General features: G+C 44.4%; 1 protein-coding gene across 9 annotated transcripts in view; it reads right to left on the bottom strand.

The window, feature by feature from the left end:
* The window catches only part of RBFOX2 (RNA binding fox-1 homolog 2), a 171,059-nt gene that overhangs the window by 78,791 nt on the left and 69,679 nt on the right, over positions 1-22,589 (bottom strand). The window contains exon 1 of one of the 9 annotated variants that reach the window (XM_053977400.1): positions 7,814-7,928. The exons of the other annotated variants lie outside the window; for them this stretch is intronic. Within the exon in view, the coding sequence (XP_053833375.1) occupies positions 7,814-7,840 (27 nt within the window). The 5' untranslated portion in view covers positions 7,841-7,928. Of the gene's footprint in view, positions 1-7,813; positions 7,929-22,589 lie in introns of those variants that run through there. 9 annotated transcript variants of the gene reach the window in all.

The following is a 22,589-nucleotide window of genomic DNA, read 5'->3' as shown; positions in this document are numbered from 1 at the left end:
AAGCAGGTTTTGCTATTAAGACTGGAGGGAGAGCATAGGCCTAGATAAGGAGCTTCAGTGAGACCCAATAGGTGAGTGATGGTCTATGCACTGCGTAGGTCAAACTCTGATTATCTACATCTTGGCTAATCAAAAGCAATTATCTGAAAGTCAAATATGTCCTCCAAGTAAGGTCCATGGAGACCAGGACTTATATACAGCACACAGAAATCCTAAACTCCACAGGACCTCAACTACAGACACTATGAATTTTAAACAGGATAACCAGGAGGACAGTTCAGAGGGTTTTAACCATACTCAAGACTCCCAGCCTGAGGGCAGACTTCAGAAGCTAGAAAGATTACCCTTGCAATTACTTGGACATTTTTGGTGTATCCACGCACCCTCAGATTACAGGCTACTTGGAGTGCAATTCCAGTTGGGTATTTAGAGACTACTGGGGTAAAAATCTCCATTACTGGCAGGGCTGGTTACTTCCCATTGTAGGACCCAGTTTTCAGTTGTTAAAATTACAAGATACCATTCAAACTGATTTTTTTTTTTTCATGCTATCTGTAATTAATTTTGAAGTTGACTTCTTACTTAAGCCATAGTAACCCAATCCAAGAAAAAAGCAGGGGGCATATTTTGTCTTGCTTATGATTAAGAGGAGGAAAACACCACATATGCTTTGAGAAGTCTAAGAGAACTTCTTATTAATAGAAAAATTTGCATTTCAGGAATCTATATTTAGATCATCAAGATCTGACCAACATTATAACAAAAGTATGGAAAATTACAGCACCTGTCTTATGTTGAATCAATTTCCCAGTAAAGCTATATGCAATGGTCAGAAAAGGCTAGAAGATAGAAAAGAAAGAAGTAACAGCATGCAAAACCTGCCAAAAAATGAAAGAACCGATCCATTCTTTATATTCCTCACAGAAAGAACAAATGGTGGCAACAAGCTTTATGTTAGACACTAGGAAAGACTTAGCAATGCTCAGAAAGGCCAGCAGTGGCATTGCAAATACTTTTAAGGCAGGTTACTTGCCATCAGGAATGGTTTAGATATTATTTATTCTAACAGGAAACAGAGATGTTCTTAGGAGTGGCTGGTAGTGCTGCTTGCACCCCATTTTCTGTGATTTTATGCTCTCATTTTGACATCACACACAGCTTCGCAGGAGATACTGGCTGTGTCAGATCCAGGTCTGGAGATCATGACAGTAGGGAAATGATCCTTCTCCAGTACTTTGCACCATCTCCTTTCCAGGGATGATGTAACATCAAGGAACAGTTACCCACCTCAAATCCAAAAAAAACACGAAACAGACCTGTAAGTACAGCAGGAGAAAATTAAATTGACACAAGAAGCCTGAGCACTATCAGCGCAGGCAGCAACAGGGAGCAAAGAGATAGAACAGACAAGTATGACTGCAATAGGAGCAGAAAAGGCAAACTAAATGAGGAATGAAGGGAGTGGGTGGAGAGTTTAAAAAGCCTATGACAAGGAGACTGTAGTGAGGACAGGGAGGAGGAGGAGGAAGAAAAGCAAAGAATAAGCAGGTCTAAAAATCAGCTGAGAAGGAACTGAAGGGATCAAGATAAAGTAGTAGTCTGCTAAAACAGGAGGGCACATAACTGGAGAGGAATGGAGACTGGGAGAGTATGGATATGGTATGGCTTGTATGGGACAAGCTACTGACCAGGGATCATGGGGAGAGAGTGAGAGGAAGAAGCATCCATCCATCCATCCTCCAATGATAGAGGGCAGAGGTGAGACAGGGCAGAGGTCACACAGGGATGGAAGACAGGGGAAAATGTGCATATCAGTATACACCCCTAAAGCCTAAACCAGAGCCTAATATTGCAAAATGTCACCATTCCTCTGCTGTCAGCAAATATACAAAACCAATTGGCAAACACTGATCAAGCTGGTCTGCACAGAAAATGACAGCTAATTACATAGTCAGTCAAAGTGGCAGAGGTCTGTGGGTTGTATCTGGGATGGCCAACTCTGCCACTGATAACTTGCATTATGGGTCATCATGGTGCCACATACACTGAAGCTGATGGGGACAGTTAGAGGGTTGTCTGTTTTTTCTTTTCTTTCTTGCGGAAAAAAATAGCATACAAACATGTGATTAAAGAGTATCATAAATAGCCACAGAAATAAAGAGAACAAATGAAGGTTTCTTTCCTGACTTAAAATACGGAAATGCCCTGTAATTGAAATGCCTCCCCATTACCATCTTGATCACTCTCAATTCAGTTTAAGAATAATATTGCTTAATGAACAGTTTTGCAGAAGAAAAAAAAAAAGATCAGGTATTAAGCAAAGCACACTGTTGAACAGCATTTGTCCCATTTTCTTTTATGCAGGCAAAACACACTATTTTTTCCAAAAGCTTCCAGTTGAGCATTAATTGCTCTGGCTTCCATGAACCCTACAAAACCAGCCTATACATCTCCTGCCTTCACTGGTCCACACACAACAGCCTCCAACAGCCCAGCAAAAAAAACATCCTGCACAGCAGAGGATCATAAGTGACTCTAGAGGAGCATACCAAAATACTTTTGGTACGAAAATTAACATTACTCTAAATCCGGAGAACATGTCTGATAGAAAGAATACTGACTACATCCTTTTAAATAGCATTCTATTTAAAAGAAGACTGAAGCAAATTAACCATCTCCTCCCTGGTACTCAGACCTCCAAGGAATGACTGTTAGTGAAGTCTGTGACTCTGCAGCTGGGAGGTAAGTACGTTAAGGAGCTCATTGCAAAGGGGCAGCCAACTGCACACACCATTTGCTGGAAATGGATCTAAAACAGGAACATGAAGCATTTTACCCAAAGTAGTCAGTAAGACCAGAATCCACGTCTAAGAAACATCACACACAAAGACACTCATTGCAGACCCCTTTTGCACTGGTGTTAGAATTTTATAGTAGAAGGCTGGTCAATACTAATTAAATGCAATGGAGCCATCATGAATTAATAGCCTGGAGGGAAAGATGTTGCTGGTTTTAAGAGCCTCCCTCCTTTGCAACCTTGAACTTTTGTAATTTTTCGTAGCTCACTACAACCTCTTTACTGATCCAGATACTTCATAAATTAATAGTTCTTAAAATACAATTTAAATGGTATGTTAAATTTACACAGCCTTGGCAATCAAATATCACAGAAAACTTAGGCATCCTCATTTCTCAATTCCCGGGGATAACCACCTAGTCACCTGCAGAAGAAATGCACTAGGGAACAGCGAGGTTATTTCTAGGACAGGGACTCAAGGAAATGGCAGTGCTGTATCAAGTTGCTCTTCTCCATCCTGCCGAGGAAACGTTGACTAAGGCTTCTGCCATCCCAAGGCAGTTCTACAAGCACCTGTGGTGGTTCACTTCTACTCCAATGCATCTCAAAGTGCTCAGCACAGGGGGCAAAGAGAAAAAAACTAAAAAACACTCCCCAGGTCCTGACAGGCCCCACTGAATTTTAGGCCCTTAAGAGTATGTCCTTCTCAACCAGCAGTTACATTTCTAAGTAAAACAACAGTTACAGACACAACCCACAGCCCCATCTCAAGCAACTATGTCCTAATATCAGGGAAAGTGAGATGCAGATTAATCTTTGCATTCCCAGGGGACAGTCTCCTAGAAAAGTGACTGGACAGGATTTCTTTCACACAAACCTCTGATGCTGACATGGTGTCTTGCAGCACTAAGGGGAAGCCCTATGATATACAGTAGAAGGGAATGAAAAACTAGGGGATAGGAATAGGCACTGAGTCAGATACCATGTAAACAAGCACCATTTCTCAAACAGCAAAGAAAGGGGAAGAGCAGAAGTCCACAGACAGAGAAGAGAGTGATTCCCTTCAGACAGCCCATGCGAGTTTGCAAGATAACACCAAAGCAAGGAGCAAGCAGCAAGGACAACTGAACTGAAAGGAAAGGGACGTGCAATCCTCAAAGCAGGAAAAAGGGACAGGGAAATAATAGTAGGTCCTAAGAGAAGTCCAAGAGGAAAAAATGAGGCCTTCTACCACCACACAGATAAGGCTTTTCTTTCTTAATTCTTTCTTTTAAAGGAGCAGGGGAATTCTGCAGCATCCAGCTTGCCTGGAGGGGAACAGAACCTAAAGCAGCCGTAAGGGGATGGGAGGGGGGAGGCTGTTCTGGGACTCAGTCTCCCTTGCAGACAGTTCAGACAAAGGAGGACGGTCTCCTATAATGGGATGCATTGTACATTTTTAGCTAGAACAAGGTGGCTGTCATGACAGGGTTCCCCATCTCCTGTCTCCCCCTTTCAACTACACACCCCTGCATGATCCCAACATGGAACACAAAGATCTGTTTTATCACACCATTACTGTAATGGGAGGTAGAGAAAGACAGGGAAAGGGAATGAGGCAGAGGAATGAAAAGGAGACAGAGCAGCCTTTAATGAGTCAGCCACTGCTCTGATTTAAATAAGATCTCCATTTAAGGAGCACTGCAATTGTTGGGTTTTCTTAATTTAAAAAAACAAATCACTGACTAAGCAAGCAACTTTTGGCTGCACAAGTTGTCTCACAGCTACACACAGGGTCTGGGAGGGAAAGGGTTATAGAAGGGGGAAGGGAAAGGGAAGAAAACCTCTGGAAAAAATGAGACTGCTTGCTGGTTCATTTTAACAGGGACATAAATTAGTCTCAAAGCCACAAACGCCATCACCTCCCCGAGCCCTGGGCAGAGTGTAGCAAGTCAAACACGTGCCAAGATAAACGGCGCTGGCTGGAGCCTCCAAGGGGTGCTGGGGGGGACAAGAGGGGGCATGCTGGCAGGCAGGGCAGCAAAGATGCTTCAAATGGTGCCACAAAATGGAGACTGGTGATTCTACAGCCGCACAAAAGCAGACTTTCTGATGTTTCTGCTTGCACCCACATCAAAAGCTGGGAACTCAAGACAGATAAAGAAGGAAAAAGGGGTGCTGAGGTCAAAAAATAGCAGTTCTCCAAGGTCTGGCTTTAATTACCACAAGCAGCCCTTCCTCCTCCTATCTTGGAAGAAGGCCCGCCAGCGGGCAGCAGCCCAGGTGAAAGGTTCCATTGCTGAGAGCAGGGAGGGGAGCAGACAATGGCGGGGGGATTCATTACAAAGGCACACACATACACACACACACTCAGCACGGCCGGCTGCCACATGGGCTGAGGGGACCCCTTAAGGAGGCAGCAGCTCCCTCCCCACTCTCTGAGATGCTCGACACCTTCCCCCTCTCCCAGCCCTGATGGGAAACAGATTTGGAGGAAAACGCCAGCAAGGCACTGGGCTGTCCAAGAAAGGGAGGGCTTTGTGCTCCACACAAGCCAGCAACCTCAGCATGCACCACACAGTGCAAAAGCCTTTTAGCATATAATGCCCATCCACAGAAGACTCTCTCTTTTATCTGCAATTCGTACATAATGTACTGGGCCTCGTTTAACACTCATTTTCACTGATTTAGGATTAAGGGGGATAAGGCTAAGGTACTTTCTGTTAATGAATCTGAGCTCTTACTCTCATTAGCAATTTTTGTTTCCTCTTTTTCAAGCACGTTTCTACCTTCCAGCATCTCCCATCTCCATTTCTTTCCATTGCTGTTTCTAGTCTTGTCACTCCACACACTCATATTTATTCTGTTCTATCAGCTTGTCATGCCTATACAGAAGCTCATCTCCCAGATCTCCAAGGAAGACAATACAAGAGAACTCAAACCAGGTAGGCAATGTTTTCTGGAGACTGAACTAAACAGAGCAAGACTGTAGCAATGCTGAATTAATTCAGTGGCAATTACCAGCTTAACATACCAACAATATTTACTTTTCATAAATGAGACAGAGCCCCAAGGAAGTAAGTTCACAGGTTTAAGCAATGGCACTCCACTGCTTCAAACAACACTGCTGAATAAGAATAACGTGGCTGGGTGTATTGTCTTGAATGTGCCATGCTCCTTCAGCCCCACACTTGGCCAAACCCACAGTGACTGCTAAGGACCAGCCTAGCAGCCAAATGATCCCCCTGAGAGAAGGCAGCACTCTGCTAGAGCTGAATTCACCTGTGCTCTCTTCCTCAACTCTGCGTACAAGGGCTATCCATCGTTCATCTGGAATCCCAACTGAAACACAGTCTGAGTTCTCCTCTCCTACTGTTTTTTTAATATGCATCTTCTCCAGCATCTCAGCATGTAAATACACAATGCAAATCCTGAAAACCTATACTAAATAGTATGTACTCTTAAAACAATCGTAATTCAAGGTCAAACAATACAATAACACAGGGTCTTGATACCTCCTTCCCCACATCAATAAATTAAGAGTTTCTGCAGAAGACAGATTTCCCTGGAGTCTATTAGGATATCCTAAATCTTTAAATGAGTTTATACCCTCCCCTGTTTCAGCCCGTGCTCCAGTAGAATCCCATCCTTCCCAGCTCTGCACATCCCCAAGCCTGGGTCCTTGTGACCCAGGCACCTTTCTGCACTGCACAGACACAGGCTCCGAGTGTGACGGCTGTGGCTGAGAGTACATTGCAACACAAGGCTGTGCAGAACAACTCTCTGAAATGTGCACACCTGCAGCTTAGGGGCACACACCTCCATCTGACCAGGCACACTCTGAGCACACAGCAAAACACAAATGGATGCTGACTGCAGAGACACAGCTTTCCAGCATCACTTACTAAACTAAATATAGGTACAGAAAGCCCCACGAGATTTCTGCAGAGCTCCTCTGTCTCAGAACAGAAAGCCTTGGTCCAGATAAAAAGGATTCTGTAATGGAAGGGACCAAATAGCAGAAGCAGAAGGTAGGGCTTGGGAGCCTGGGAAGATACCTTTAGAGTGGACAGAGACCTATTTCTCAGCGACTGATAATCAATGTGAATGAGAGAGGGAAAAGGTCAAAGAGGGTGTCACTTCTTGCAGCAGATTCATTCTGAGTTAGGCACCAGTGAAAGAGATGTCCCTTGCAGTGGGACATGCAGAATCTCAGCAGCAGCTAGTGAAGGGGGATTCAGCCAAAGCTAAGGAAAGCCAAAAAGGCAGTATGCATCTATTCTATAGACCTGCAAAGCTGTACAGAAAAAAAAGCATTTGTGAAACCCAGATTTGAAGAAAAGTTCCTTCTGAGAGTCCTTCCCTCCACCTCCTTTGGGAATATCCCCCAAAGGTTTCCAGCTCTGCAAGGCACTGCGGGGACATTATATAATGCCTAACTCCAAAGGATTCCAGCTCCACGATGCCGCTCTCCTACTCCTCCCTCCCTTTGCCCGCTCCCTCCGGTGGCGAATTGCATATGCCATGCCAGAAAAAAAAAAAAAAATTCAAAATCCAAAAGCATACAGTAGCCTTAAAAGGCGAGCACTGTCCGACGAAAACCCTTTGCGGTGGATGCGCGATGGCCCTGGCAGCTGGGCGCGCTCCTCAGGAAACGTCAGCCGCTTTCCCCCGGGAGGACACGGGCAGCCCCACGCCTACAGCTACCTACAAGGGCTTCCCGAACCCCGCGGTGACCGGCAGCCAGATGGAGAAGCGGCGGAGAAGCCGTACACCTTCGGGATCGGCTGGTCAAAGGCGGGTTTAGCCTAACTCGGCAGGGGCAAGCCGTGCCCCTCGCGCACCACTCTCTCTAGAGGGCACTGCGAGGTTGCTCCGGGCAGGGAGACCGCAGGAACCCCTTCCCCAAAGCTCCCACCGCGGGTGCCCGGCGCGGCGGAGCTCCCTTCCCTCCCGCACCGCTCCGGGCGCCCCGCTCCCCGCCCAGACAAAGCCGGGCGGGCAGTCGCCGGAGCCCGGCCCGCCCGCCACCCTTACCTGAGTTACCATTTTCTTTTTCTCCATAAACCAAAATGGGGGAGGCCGGCCGCACGGGAGAGGGAAAATTAAAAAAAAAGAGAAAAAAATAAAACTAAATAAAAAAGCAGCAGCCCCGTGGAGGCGGGCGGCGGGTGCCTGCGCTGCGCTGCCTCGCCGGCGCGGTGCTCCCCGAGCCCTTTTTCCTCTCTTTCTTCTCCCGTGTTCCTCCCCTTCTTCCCCCTCCCTCCCCCCCTGCCGCCCCCCCGGCTCAGCCAGATGGCTGCGGGAAGCACCGCCCCGAATGCCGAAGGTAATTAATGCGAGCCGGGGCCGCCCCCGCCGCGCCCCGCCTCGCCCCGCCCGGCTGGGCTCGGCACGGCCCGGCCAGCCCCCGCCCCAGCGAGGCGCTCCCTCTCCTGCCCGCCGGGACTCCTCACTGCTCCCCGGGAGCCAGGAATCTCGGCGAAGGCGCAAACGTGAGCTGGAAACAAAAGCGAAGGTGGTGGCCCCGTGCAGCTCCGGTCCCGGCCGGCAGAACCTCACGGCCGGCCCGAGCTCCTCCGCACCTACCATTCCCAGCGCTCCAGGCTTCCCCCGTCTGGACCTCAGCAGGCGGGAGAGAGCATCTCCCGGCTGGAGGATGCTGGAGAGATAGCTGTCAGTTTTGAACAGACCTCCCTCCTGCCACAAAAGGGAGAACGCGTGGGTTACACGGTGTGTTGGCTGAACCGGAAGCAGTATCCGTGCTAGGATCTGCATTTCTATCATCATAAAACCTGGAGACTGCTGGACTCCTTCCCAGCTTGCTTTTTTCCCTCCCATTTATCTTCAGCAAGCATCTGCCCCTGAGCACCTGAGCACGCCACGGTTGACAGCATCTGTTCTCTCAGCGACCCCGTAAAACAGAGTGATACACTGCTACCCCGTTTGCCAGACAGGATCTGAGATGCTCTGATTGATTTTTCCCAACATTGCACCCATGGAAACCCACAGACAGGGCTGAGCGCAGGTCTGCCAATCCCACAGTTAGACAAGAAGACTGTACTGATGCTCCAGTGCTCATGACGCAGAGATAAAACCAGCCCAGGCAAGTTGTGCTTCTGATGTACCTCTTCTTGACACCTGGTACTCAAGAGACTCCCCAGACTTTAGCAGCAAAAAAGCCAAATTACGGTGCAGTAACACCTTGAATCCCCATGTGTTCTTTGCATGAATATGCCTAGTTATAATTTACATGGGAAAAAAAAAAAAAAGCCCAGTGGTTTTGCTTCATGGGCTTCTGCTACAGCACTGCTTTCCAGATAGCCCATGCTGACCCACAATGCTTTTTGGTTTCCCAATTTCACTTGCTGCAAACTGACCTCTGGCTCCCTCCCTTCTTCCTTTCCTTCCCTTGCCCTTTCTCTCCTTATTCAGCAGGCCAGCAGGAGCATGTGTCACAAGCAAATCTCTCTTCTGTTGTGAAAAGCAGGAGACCAAGACACCAGAAGCCCTTACATGCCACCAGTGCATAGAAGCAAAGAGTCAGGGGCCAGACGCCCAACACAACCAAACCGTGATGTGGGATCCTCTGGGAGGGAGCCAGCCTCCATGGATGCAGCCCACAGGTCTCTGAGTCAGAGTCCACATTTTTCTGCATTATCCTCTCTGGTAACTTGCAAGTTACAATATTTACATGCAGTGTTGCAAAACCAAGGAAAGTAGTGGATTTGGTTTTTCACCCCCCTACTACAAACCTGAGATTCTGGAGCACAGTTCTAGGCCAAGTGTAAACTCCATTTAAAAGCAGCAAAAAACTACAGTGGCCTCCTTAAACCTTTGACCTGACAAAGCACCAGGTTTCAACATTGTGCATCTCATTCATCAGACCTCTGCAAATCACTCAGGATAATCCTTATTTTCTCCACCTAAGTATTTTAACTGTTCTGTTCACTCGGTCTTGTCTGTGCCATGAGGTAGTGCCTTCTTGTCCCAGACCTAGGGCTGTGGCACAGACCTTCCGGACATCATCCCACTACTGTTAACCAGAATAGCACCATTTCTACTCCATTTTGGCCTTCACCTGAGGATCCTCCAGAAATACTTGCCATCAGAAAGAGTCTTCTAAGGAAAATGAGATGCCCAACCATGCACTGAACCTTCCCTTGCACTGCCTCCCACCACCCAGTTGGTACATCTGCCTTGCTCATGTGCCAGCAAAGTGGGAATTCCCTTCAGTGTGATCTACTGCTAGTCTCTCTCTTTCATCTCCATTGTGGGCCAGAAAGCATCTCCTTCCTCATGCTTAGAATATATCCACTTTTGCTCCTGTTGAGCAAGAGAAAACACCCAATTTTCAGTGGATGTGCTCAGGCAACAAGAAACGCAAGTCCGCAAGAGTTCCCACTGCTGCAAAACCAGCTGAAATTAACCTCTGATACAGAGTTTCAAAAGCTTAAAACATACCATGCAAAGCATGACCAGACGTGGCAACACTTAAGATCTTTGATGTCTCTGGTTCTACTGGAGCAGAGGAGCAACATCTGATAATGAAAAAGGCCTACAAAAATTGGTGAATCTGTGCAGCTCATCTTTCCTCACTGAGGAATGGAGGTTCAGATGTTGTGTCATGGCCATGCAGAATAATTGGGTGGATCTCCACGTAGCTTCTCCTACGTGAGAATCATGGAACCACTCCTGAATTTACCATGGCAGTTTGCCACCCTCTACTAAGCAAAACCAAAACTCAAACTGCAAATCTTGCTGCTGAAAAGAACAGAGAAGCATGAGCAGAACTGAAGGCTGGAAGCCTGAAGAACACATAGCTCAGAGCCACAAGATTGCCCCTTCCTACTTACTGCATTTATTCAAAAAGCAATGTATTCAGAACAGCTCTAGATGCCAATACTTATGAGTTCTTACTGTTTCTCATATATCACAGGCGCATATGCATCAAAACTTGCTACTGTGCTGTAGAAGTAGTGTTCTGAAATAACTATGGGCAAATTTAACTAGTCTATCTCTGCAGTGCCAGGGCACAGCCGATAATCCTCATCATGCCAGGCAAAGCTCCTTGCTCCCACCTGAGCATGTCTGTGACACTTCTATATTCTCTTATATACACACTCTTATGTGTTCGCACAGATGTACATGATGGTTTCTGGTTGGCTCCTACCATTCAAATCCTAGTGGAAAAGAAGCTGGAGAAGGATGTTTATGCAGCAGGCCAAAGGACAAGGCCACTGAAATCATACTGCTGAGAGCATAGATGAAGAACTAACCTCTAGTTTGACTAAGTAGTCTACATGTACACTTAAATCATGGAACTAGGAAGAGGAGGAGTCCACAAACGCTCTGCTTTCAGAAAGTTTCAGGATATGTAATCCTTTTTTTTTTTTTTTTTTTTTTCTTTTTTTTTTTTTTTTTTTCCTTCTATATTATTTACCACCCTTTGCTACTAAGGGTGGAAAGCAAGCATAGCCTTCAATTTTAACATCCCATTACCTGCATTTCTGTGCTGGCTCAAGTTTAGATGGAGCAAACCTGCCAGCTGGACCAAGGCCAGAGGGAAGAGAAAGAGAGTTTCAAGTGCAAAGAACCAATTTATCAGGAACAAATCTTAACAACCAAAAGACACACTTCTGCTGGTGGATTCTATTCATCTGGGTAATAAAACCCCTGCTACAAGGTAACCTAACAAAATACTATTTAGTGGCTATCTGATGTATCTCACCGTAGATAATCTTGAACTGCTAGTCTACATTTCACATTTTCTGGATAAACTGGGTGCTTGTAAGGACATGGAGTGCTGACACTGAATAGCCAAGGACTGCCTAGAGAACATCATCTTTCGCTTGGCTCCAAAAGTATTTGAGCCTGACCCACACAGCCTCTGTCTTCTCCAAGACTCCATACACTGGGCCAGCAAATGTCACATGTGCTCCAAATATAGCCCCCTCCCCCAGCAGAGGCTGCAATACAGGCTTTGCCCAGCCCCGAGCGCTGCTCTCAAACGCCCCCATTCTTTCACCCTACACATCCTCTCTGGACCTCCAAAAGCAAAAATGTGACAAATGAGATTTTGTCAGAGGTTTTGTGGGTGATTTTGGAGGAGGAGAAGAGGTGAGGAGCTGCTCTGGGTGGCTCAGCATCCCTGTGGGACAGGCTGCAGTCACACGTACAGGTCACATGTGCCCCGACAACGCAGTGAGACAAGCAACAACACACTAGTTTGCAGAGCACAGCGCTGCTGTCAGTTCAACATCCCCTACAAACAAATAAATGATCAAAGAAAAAGTACAAAAATGTGAACCAGAATACACAAGTCTCATACAAGACAAATCTTGGAGTTAAAAAGTATCAAATGATACTGCTCAGATGCAGGAGCTTCAAAGCCATCTGCAGAGTGTCTGGGCAGAGGCCTGGGACACAAGAAGCCCAGCTTGGAAGCAGGGTCCTTCTACAAAACCGGCATGTAAGCGCCAGTTTTGTCCAAACAACATAGAGAGCAAAACTCCTCAAAGTCACCACTGTCCTTTTGCTTACCTGGACGACTGGGTATTGATAATCCATGCAATACACACCATACATAGCCAAAGATCCTCCAGCTAAAGGCCAAATGGACACAGGACTGGAAGCTTCAAATCCAAGTCTCCGTCTTTCAGCCTTGTGGGAAGGACTCTGGCAGCCCTGCGCAGTGCTTGGCTCGGGCCTCTGGGGCCACTCAGGTTGACACTAGCTCAGCTGAAAATAAAAAGGAGCTGCCTGGCTCGGCACAGCTCAGCCCCTCTCTTCTGGGATCCAGCAAGGCAGTGCTCAACCACAGGCGGCAGAGGCTCCTAAAATTAGAAATGCTCTACTGAAAACGGCCCTGCGAGCCTCCACTGAGGAGTGTCCTGCGATTCCCGGGCAGCAAACAGAGCAACTGCCAGGAAGAGGGGGACACAGGATCTTCGCAGCCACTGCTGCCAGGGATGGGAGGAAGCAAACAGCATTTAGGATCTGAAAAGAGCATATGTTCTGTGCTCTAGGTGCGTCAGAGGGAACACTCCCAATCCAGGACAGGGAAAAACATATGGGACTGTTCCTCCCCCACCACCATACCCCTTCTTGCTGTCCTCTGCAGGGACAGGTGCTGGGATTAGCATAGTAAAACCCTTTGGTGTCAGGGAAGGAGGGAGGGAGAGGGGAGAAGCCACACTGATATCTCAAACTGAAGGGATCTCTTTCACAAGGGAGTGTGTGCCCGTATCATTTAACACTTCTCCCTCCCTCCCTAGCTGAGGCAAGCAGGGACAGCTGCCGGAACTGGGGCTGGTGGAGGGAGCTGGGCCCTGGAATGGCCCCCACTGCCCCAGCCTTGGGCCGGTGGGTTGTCCCCCTCAGCTGTTCTAGTCAAACTAGGGGCGGCGAGGGGGATTAACTCTGTCACATTGGACAGCGAGCAGCAGGGAGAAGGGGGCAAGGCTGGGCAGGGCCAGTTGTTGTGCCCATTTTAGGAAGCTCATCCTCCTCATTCCCAGGGAGGAATCTGCTCCCTGACCGACAGGGACAGATGGGGATCTGCTCGGCCAGCAGGCTCACCCCAGCAGCCTCACATGCCAGCCACGTTATCAGACATCCGAGAGCCCGCTGCTGATTCTTAAAAGATACACCATGGCCAGGGGGAGCACCGAGGGGACCTGACATCACACAACAAATTGCACGAAGTTTCACCCATCACTACAAAAAAAGCCACACCAAGTTTTTGTGTAGTGATGGGTGGACACTGGACCAAACCTGGGTTCTCAAAGAGTTAACAGCCCAAGCCCACAAAAGATTCCCACCTTCCTCCGAAGGATAGCAGGGATAAAACCCCTCCCTCTGAGGTTTCAAAAATAAACATGCTACAGTGATCAAACACATGAAGGGCTAGCCAAATTTCCCACACACACACCATTTTTAAATGCATAAAGTCAGGGGGTTTTTGCATTTCTAATATTTAACTTTTCTGTAGTGCTGCTGTGCACCACTAAACAGCTCCCTCAGCCTAGCTCTAGGCCAGCTGCCTTTCTATTGTCACTCAATTTCCTCCCCCTCAGAAAGAGTTAAACTTGAAATTTACTTTTCTTCAGGAGTTAAATATGTGGATCATTATCTAGCACAATTTGCATGTGCAAATCTTTGTCATTCAGGTAAGGGGTGCCTAATCCACAGCCCTCCAACCCACTCAGCCCAGCAGGACAGCTCTTGGCTCATCCTCTGCTCCCACTGCCCTTTCTTTCTGAGAGCCTCAGAAAAGGACAGCTACGAGCTGGGTGAGTGCTTATAGCAGCTGTCGCCCACTCTCATCATCTTTCCTAGAGCCACAGGGCTGCTCCTTCCTTACAAAAGGAGCATGACCAATTTGGGGAGTATAAAGCATGATATTTTCTACATCTAAAATAAATAAATAAATAAATAAAAGTTTCTATAGTCATTGTTTCTGTGTGAAGATTTGCACAGACAAAGAAATTAGTTGCCCATAAATGGGAAAGCAGCTTATGTTTCTAGATGTCTTCACTGGGGAAAAAGGATGAGGTTCCCACAATGAACTTCCATCTCATTCTGCCTTTGGCCAATTTATTTCACCCCTAACAGACCCAAAACAGCTTTCTGGAGCTTGTCATTATGTCTCTTCCTCCTCACCATTATGCCCCCACCTCCTCATCAGAGGGCTTTTTGGCTACCTCGCAGCACTCCCTGCATGCCCTGCCTGGGGGCACAGATAGAATCTGGTTTCCTCTAAACCACCAATACTTTTTTATTTCCTTCTCTTTTCTGTAACTACGTGTTCAAAAGGTGCCTGCCCTTCATTTTTTTTTTTTGCACAGCTCATTACTATGCACTCAAGCAATTTAGTATCTCCAAGAAAATCTTTTTATGAAAAGGCATTAATTTATACAAACCTTAAGTCTTTTCCACAGCCTGTTTTTGCTACTTCATATTACTGCCCCAGGTTTTAAAAGCAAATCCCTAACTAAGTTTAAAACCTTACATTTATTTCACAATCCAGTTCTTGTCATTTCCAACCAGGCCTTAGGGGAATAAAACATTTCCAAATCCTAGTACAGATATCTTCCTATCTATAAATACCCATCAAATGGGTAAAACAAAACAAGGAAGGGGAGCATTACCTAAGATCCTCTGCTGTTTTAACTACAGATCTAATAAAACTGCCATGCTTAGAAGTTTTTGATGCAAACTTAAATAATGTGACTTAACCAGAATTAAGTTATTCAGGTGATACTTAGGTAAAAAAGCATCACACTTTTTGTGTCCCTCAGCTAATTAAATGACAAAAGCTAGTTTTAAACTCATGTGTGCCAAGGTGCACACAGCAGGACTTTACTGACCAGTAATAAACTACTGAATTTTCTGCAAGACTGGCCACAGGGGCTGGTTTACTACTGCACACTGACTTGCAACAAATATTAGTCAAATCTGCACTCCATAATTTTGTTTTGAGATAAGAGTCCAACTACATTACCATGCAACCTACTATGCCCATGCATTTCCAGTAACACAAGTTAGGTGAGGTAACTTATAAAATCATAGCCTTGTTCCTGCAGATGCTTACATATATGAATAATTTTAAATTTACAGAAATATGAAAACTGGAAAAGATCTCCTGACACACAGAATCAGATCAACTTCTATCACACAACATCATCTTAACTTTTCATAAAATTTATCACACTGTATCTTAGAGTTGGGTTTTACAGCTACACTGCCCCAGCCAAAAGGCTGCTCTAGAATATCTGGGATTTGTGTTCTCCTGCTTAATGCTATTCCTGAGCAATTTCTGTCTCTCCTTTGTTCTTGTGCCAGTACTGTCCTACGGCTTAGCCATATTTTCTCTTTCCTTTACAATTAACCTTCCTCATGTATTCCCTCTCTAACCATCCAAACAGGCAGCTGTTCCAGTCTTCTGTCACATGACAGGCTGGCTATTCCCCAACCTCTAGAAGCATGTACTTGCACCTGATTTAGCCTGTGCTCATCTTTATTTTTAAAGACATCATCCAGAACAACATCAGCTCTGTTTCACATTTCCAGCACTAAACTGCATCTTCTCTAGTCTCATTAGTACTTTCCTCTGTAGCACCACATCGGATGGTGTAGAACCTGTCTATAGTAAGAGACATCATCCCACTATGTAAAACACACATTATCAAGGTAAGAAAACTGGTTATCTTAAAAACAGACAAGCTGATAAGGTACAACCCAGTTTTAATGGATTTGTGTTGCCTTTTATCACATTTTTCATTTGTATCCAAGCCTTTAATTAATATTTGTGTGCCAGCATGCAGCTAAGGCTAGGTCTGTATTTACTCAGATCATTCCCCACCAGCAATAGATCTATTCCACTTCCTGTTCTCCAAACATATGACAGCACTCCTATTTGATAGATTAAAACTTCTATCATATCTGCAACTGCATGAGCCAGTCCTTTCACTCTCAGGAATTGGCACCCCCCTTCCCCAGGCAACCCTGCTTCCCAGGCCAGCCTACCTGCACTAACTAGGATCTTTGAAATGTCCAGTGTGGTTGCTTCTACGATGGGTACATGCCCATTACCCATACTGCCCTTGCTGACAAGATCAACTCTACTTAAAACAACAAAGACTGGTTCAATTCAGTGACCACAAGAGCATCCTCATTAACTACCCTATCCTCAACATTAAGTGGTCCCACCTCCTCCCTTCTCTCTAATTGTATTTTGAGAAACTGTCACCCATTTCCTTAGCAACACTTTTAAGGTTTAATTCAGCCTGATTTTTGGCAGTTCTTATTTCATCCCTGCTGATTTTAAAGGCACAGCAATCTCTGCTGATAAATTCTCTTTTGTAAATTTGCCTCTTTTCTCACCTAACAACCTTTATAAGGTTAGGCTAAAGCTTCTTCTTAGAGGATTTCCCCCTTTACATATACCATCACTAATTTGTATCCAAAGTGCCTCTAAAAAAGAAATGAAAAAAACATCCCAACCAATCAAAAAAAAGCCCACCAACCCCAAACCACACCATTCAGGGCTGCACTGACTTCTGTAAATATATTGCTTCATGTATCAAAGCTTATATCATGATCATCCCATCCTCAGGTGATGGAGATGGAGGCTCCTAAACAGCTTGTTTTCCTGTAACAGTCATAGCACCAATAATTCACTCACTGTGTCAACAACAGGTGATGATGCTACAATGACAAAATCTTTTGATGAATATTAGCAGCATTTGGTCTCCAAGCAGTATCTGAGAAATTAAAGTTTCTCATACTAATATTTATATCTCTAATGGTGCGGGGAATAGTATAATTTTCAAGCCTCAAGTTTCTATCTGAATCCTATCCTATGAGGGATTACAGCAGACTCACAGTACTTCCCCTGGGACCTCTTTTACCATTCTTCCCCACATCAATTTGACCAGAAACAAATCCTACATTATCAGTATTACTCTGCTTTCTTCTTTACAGTCTACTGCATACAATATAGCCTATCACCTTTTACATCTACCCTATCTGAACCACACATAATCTTGAATGCATGTTAAAGCCATGATTACTGTTCTTGCATATTGATATTATCCCTGTAATATCCAGTTTCATGTTCTGCACCAGTAGCTCTGGTTCCTATATTTGTTATTTTGAATGCCAGAAGTCTACAAAAAAAAAAAAAAAAAAACACAAAAAAACAAACAAAACAAAAACAAAAACAAAAAAAAAAAAAAAAAAAAAAAACAAAAAAAAAAAAAAAAAAAAAAAAAAACAAAAAAAAAAACCATACAGAAAACCCCCACACTCTGATGTTTGTGCATTTATTGATCACATAGCTCCCAACTCTCTCAACTATCACCCATCTAGTTACTTCTGAACTAAATTATTCTTTTAATAACATTTAATTTTCTTTTTTCCAGCTCCTACCTACTCATCACTCTTTCTAGAGATACTGTTTTACATGCCACTATAGCAGCATTTACCTAATTTTCCCCTTTCTGTGTACTAAGCAAGGCATGGAGATTACACAAGTTCTTCCCTGTGTTCTCAAAACTCAATACTTTGCTTCACATGCACTGCTCTCTTTGATGTCTGGAGACAGAGGAATATTTTTGGGAAATGCCAGGACCACAGCCCTGGGCTTTGCTTTGCCTCCTTTGTTTGGACTGTTTATAGCAAGCATGCTAAGTCACAATTACAAATACAGCTATAAGAACATAATATAGCCATAGTCTCATGAAGCCACAGAAGTTCCAGACATTTACCACTTTTTTTTTTTTTTTTAATTGCTAAAAACTGTGGTCCTGTGGGGACACAGTAATACAGTATGGAATCTGAGATATTTCCATGATTTATAGCCATTACCCCACATTGATCTTTACTAAGGATTACACCAACAGTTTCATTTTATGAACTACATTTATAAATTTTTTGCATAATTTTCTGGTCTCCAGACAAATTAATCCAAGCCTTATCTAGTTACTCCCACTAAAGAGCTCTTACCTCTGCTGAATCTAACTCTTCATCACTAGAAGCCTGGCTGATACTCTTCCTCTCACCCACCAAAAATGACATCTCTAACAATTAGCCAATCACTACATCTGCTAAACTGGGTCATCAGGGATCTGATGAGCAGCTTACAATATGTCTCTGCTTTTTAAAGACTGATGTAAATGTAGGAAACATGCCAGCAAGCAAGGATGCATTTTCTGGCTGGGCATGTACTGATTTCCATAGCAGCTAAATAGATCAAGCAGCTCAGCCAGTTCATACTAGTGTTAGACAAACAGCACCAAGATTACATCAACAGAGCTGCAAGAGATTCTCATTTTGCACCAAAGCAGGTCCCATGCCCTGAGCACAAAGGTGGCTTTTGCTCACTCCAGGGGAGAATTTATACTCAGGGGAAAGTCCCCATTCCTCTCTCTAGGTCTACATTTATTACTTGTTTGCTGATATGGATATAATGTTTTTCAGAGAGCTGCACGATTTTCCTTTTTCCTCACAGATTTAATATCACCAACGACTAGAAAATTTACTTATGGTCTAGGTGTTATTTTGACCCTGGAATCATATGAGATTCAAGTGGGGAGGACATAAATGTAAGCAGAGCACTCACAGGAAAGCTCAATATTCTGAAATGGCACACAGAAGCAAACATGACAACACATGGGTGACTGGAGAAACTGGATTTTTCTCACGTTTCAGAAACCTGCCAGTTTTACATAGATGTCCTGATCTCAAGAGCAAGAAGATTTGGTGGTGGATCAGCTATGCAGGTGAGTGAATAACTCAGCACCCAGCCAGTGCCTTCTCTGCAAGTGAAACATGCTAAGCAGGCAAATGTCACAGACCAGGAACCAGATGCATTAAAGCAGAAATTAAAGCAGCAGTTCTGGGGGATGTGGAATAGCAGCAAACCAAAGTGTGTTGGATTAGCATAATAAGGACATCACAGGAAAGAATTTGAATGGGTTGGTAAAGTCATAGGAGCCATTTCTCTGCCTGAAACACTATCTGATTAGTTAGTGCTACTGAATCCTCATGTTCATTAGGATTAACAGTCCAAAAACACATTAGCACAAATGAAATTACCAAAAATACACTTCAAATCCAAGGAAAGTAAAAGCCCCCTGGCAAAAGGCCCAAGGAACCCAAAGCTAAAGAAAGCAGCAAAAATGTAAAGCAGCAAGGATTGCCCCATCATACCCACTGCTTCTGCCAAAGAAATACCTCAGGCAGACAGCAGAACTTCAGTCATTATACATCCAGTTCTCATGGAGAAAATGCACAATTAAAGAAAAAAAAATGGAGAGAAAAATTCCAAAGATAGTACTTAATAAAACTGGAGCTCTGAAATAGCTCCTGGTCATGTCTTTTCTCCTCCAAGTGCCAGAGATCTCCCTTCTCCATCTTTTTCTGCAACACATTCTCCATTTGCAAGGCAATTTACTTAAGAGTGATAGAGTTTGTTTGCATGTGCCACTACCAACCAAGCTCTGTAGTCCTGAATTGATCCAAAGTGGCTTAACAGCAGAAACCACGCACACTCCAAATGGTGGACATAAGATACCTGCATCCTATTACTGCCCTTAGGTCTTCACTGCATCATCTACACGTAGCTGTTAAATATTAATGGTTTGTCTAGACTGGAAACCTAGAACAGTTTTAAAAAACAATTACAAATACACAGCATAAGAGGAGAACAGGTCAGAATTAGAAGTCATTATTTCTTAACTACCACTTATTTTCAAAGCCTCAACAAACTCTGCTTTAGGGAAGGACATGGAAAAAGGAGGCGGAAAAATAATACAAAGTCAGTCTGCTGAAGGAGCACATTGCAAGACCTCTGTCTGCTGGGCAATTGGCACTTTTTGTTTTGTTTAGCTTTCTTACAGCCATCCAGTAGAATGGTAACATTAGCAAACTCCAGAAACCTATACACCAAAGGGGACTCATGAAATCATAAGCCTGGATCTTCCTCAACCAGAAACCAAACTCTTCCAATACCCAGCCTACACTGTCACGGCTGTCAAGATAGACAGACAAACACTCTTGATCCTAAAGTTAAGACTTCTGTAGGCAGAGTCTTCCTTAAGCTGGAAGTACAGATCCTGCCCAGATAGCTTCAGCTGCCAGACAAGGACTCAAGTTAATTCAGGTGAAATTTAGATTGCCCAAAGTCTACCTCTGAAACTACTACAAAGGAAAAATGTAAGGCAGTGATGAACACTCATATGAAGTTTGAAAAAGTCCCTGTCAAAAGACTGTGTTCCCAGAACTGAGTTTTATTCACGACACTAACGAGCTGGCTTACATCAAGGCAGCTTTAACAGAACAATAACTCACAAGAATCTATTAGTGATTAAGTTGCAAAATGAACCTGCCAGTAGTCTTGATACACCAGCAGCATATAGAAGATACGACTTCAGCTTTCCTTTCTACCCCAATCCAGTGCTTTTCATGCATTACAGAACATGTTTCAATTATAAAATCTTGAGACAACTCCAGAATACCTGAATATAACATGCAGCAAGTCCAAAAGAAGCTTCTAAAACCAGACGGGCTCCATGGCCTTAGTTATTACCAAAGGCTCAGTATAACAGGGAGAAAAGAAAGTACACACAGACTTTGCAGAAAAAAAATATCTGTGTCTTAGGTCTGGGCCTTTTTTCAAGGAGAATTCTAAATACTTGGCACTGCTTTAGGAAGCAAGTAAGTATACTTCTGGGCTAAGGCACTTGGTAATGAAGGTGATCGTATCACAGCTTTCTTTAGGGACCACTTATATATGCACTGATCTTGGTAATGCTACATGTCCATCAAAATGCTTTTTGCTCATTACATGAGAAACAAAAAGGTGTCCAGATGCAGAATTTCAACATCAAAGACGACAAGGAGTTTTCTCTTGCTAGTTTAGGCATAACATGACAGCCACACTGCCTTTGTATATTCCTTTGGGGACAGTGGACAAAGAAGAAGCAAAAAGAATAGAGTGGAGGCAATATTCCTTCACTTCAGAGGCTGTTCCAGAACCTCAGTCAGAGAAAAGCTTTGCCCATTCTGTCTCTCACAGTCCCACCTGGTTTTTCACTTAACAAGCAGCTGCAGTTCAATTAGTTGATCCTTAAGGGGACAACAGGGAGATCCAAAAAAGAAAGATTTGACTCTTCTAGAAATAGAGCAGCTTAAGTCTGAGCATTTTTTCAGATCTATGCTAAGCCTACAAAAATTAAGGTTAATTCCTTAATTAAAGAACCACCTTCCTAAGAATAAATATTATTAAAAGTCACCAGATGGTAGTTTCAGACATACTCTCACCAAGTATTTTTAATTGAATGAATCACAACCTAGGGCTGGACCACACTGATGATTCCCCTGTAGTGTAAGCACAGTTCTGCCATTACCTCAGACCCACCAGCAAGCGGCCACGTGGGGCTGTTGGAAATGCCACATGCATTCCCAATCTATCCCAGCAAACGGCTCATGGGATAAGCCACTTCCAACAAAGGTTTGAGCCAACACATTCTACCCCGCCTTTGCCTGGGGTGAAGGGAGAGCATCATCAACCATTGCAGAGCATTTCAGAACATGGCTGTGTGTCTTACTCATCTAGCTGAGCACTTGCTTCCCAGCAGAGACAGTTTTGGTATGGACTTTCCTCCCCACCTCGCCTCCCAGCTTATCAAATTGCCTCCACGTGACAAACTAAAATAGAATAAGGTACTTGTTCCAAGTTAACGAGTGGCCACACAATAAATTATGCTAGTATGAACTTAAATTTATCCCTATTTTAGAGTGGTATGGCTTCCCAGCTACACAAACAAAAGCAGAATTTGGGGGAAAGGTGGAAAGGTTTTCTGGGACAGTATTCTGCTGCTCCAACACTGGAGTAAAGCACTCCTTGCCCAGCTTAGTGCAATAAGAATAGCAGAGCAGCTGCCCACACCCTGTAACTGTGTAAGCAAGAGGCAAAACACATCAAAAATACTAAACAAAATTCTTCATTGAATTAAAGTAAGAGAAAAATAAACAGGCAGCACTGTCTATGTGTGATAGCCGAGTTTGAGACTGTATTACTGGCAAGAACTGAGGAATTGGAGAACATCATGCAGGCAGGACCTTTAGCTGCTACAACAGCAGGTCACCAAATAAATCTCAGGAAGTCATCTGGAAACAGTTCCAGCAGAACAATATACAAAATATGACACTTTCAGCATAAATCTGCAAAGATAATTTAATGAAAGAATTACATCTGTCCATTAATTTCTGCAGGTCTCAGTTCAAAATCTTTAGATGATGAATC

Source organism: Vidua macroura, chromosome 5 (genome assembly GCF_024509145.1).
Source record: "Vidua macroura isolate BioBank_ID:100142 chromosome 5, ASM2450914v1, whole genome shotgun sequence".
Lineage (NCBI taxonomy): Eukaryota > Metazoa > Chordata > Aves > Passeriformes > Viduidae > Vidua > Vidua macroura.
The sequence above is the reverse complement of the archived record's forward strand: the minus strand, read 5'-3'. Positions and strand labels throughout refer to the sequence as shown.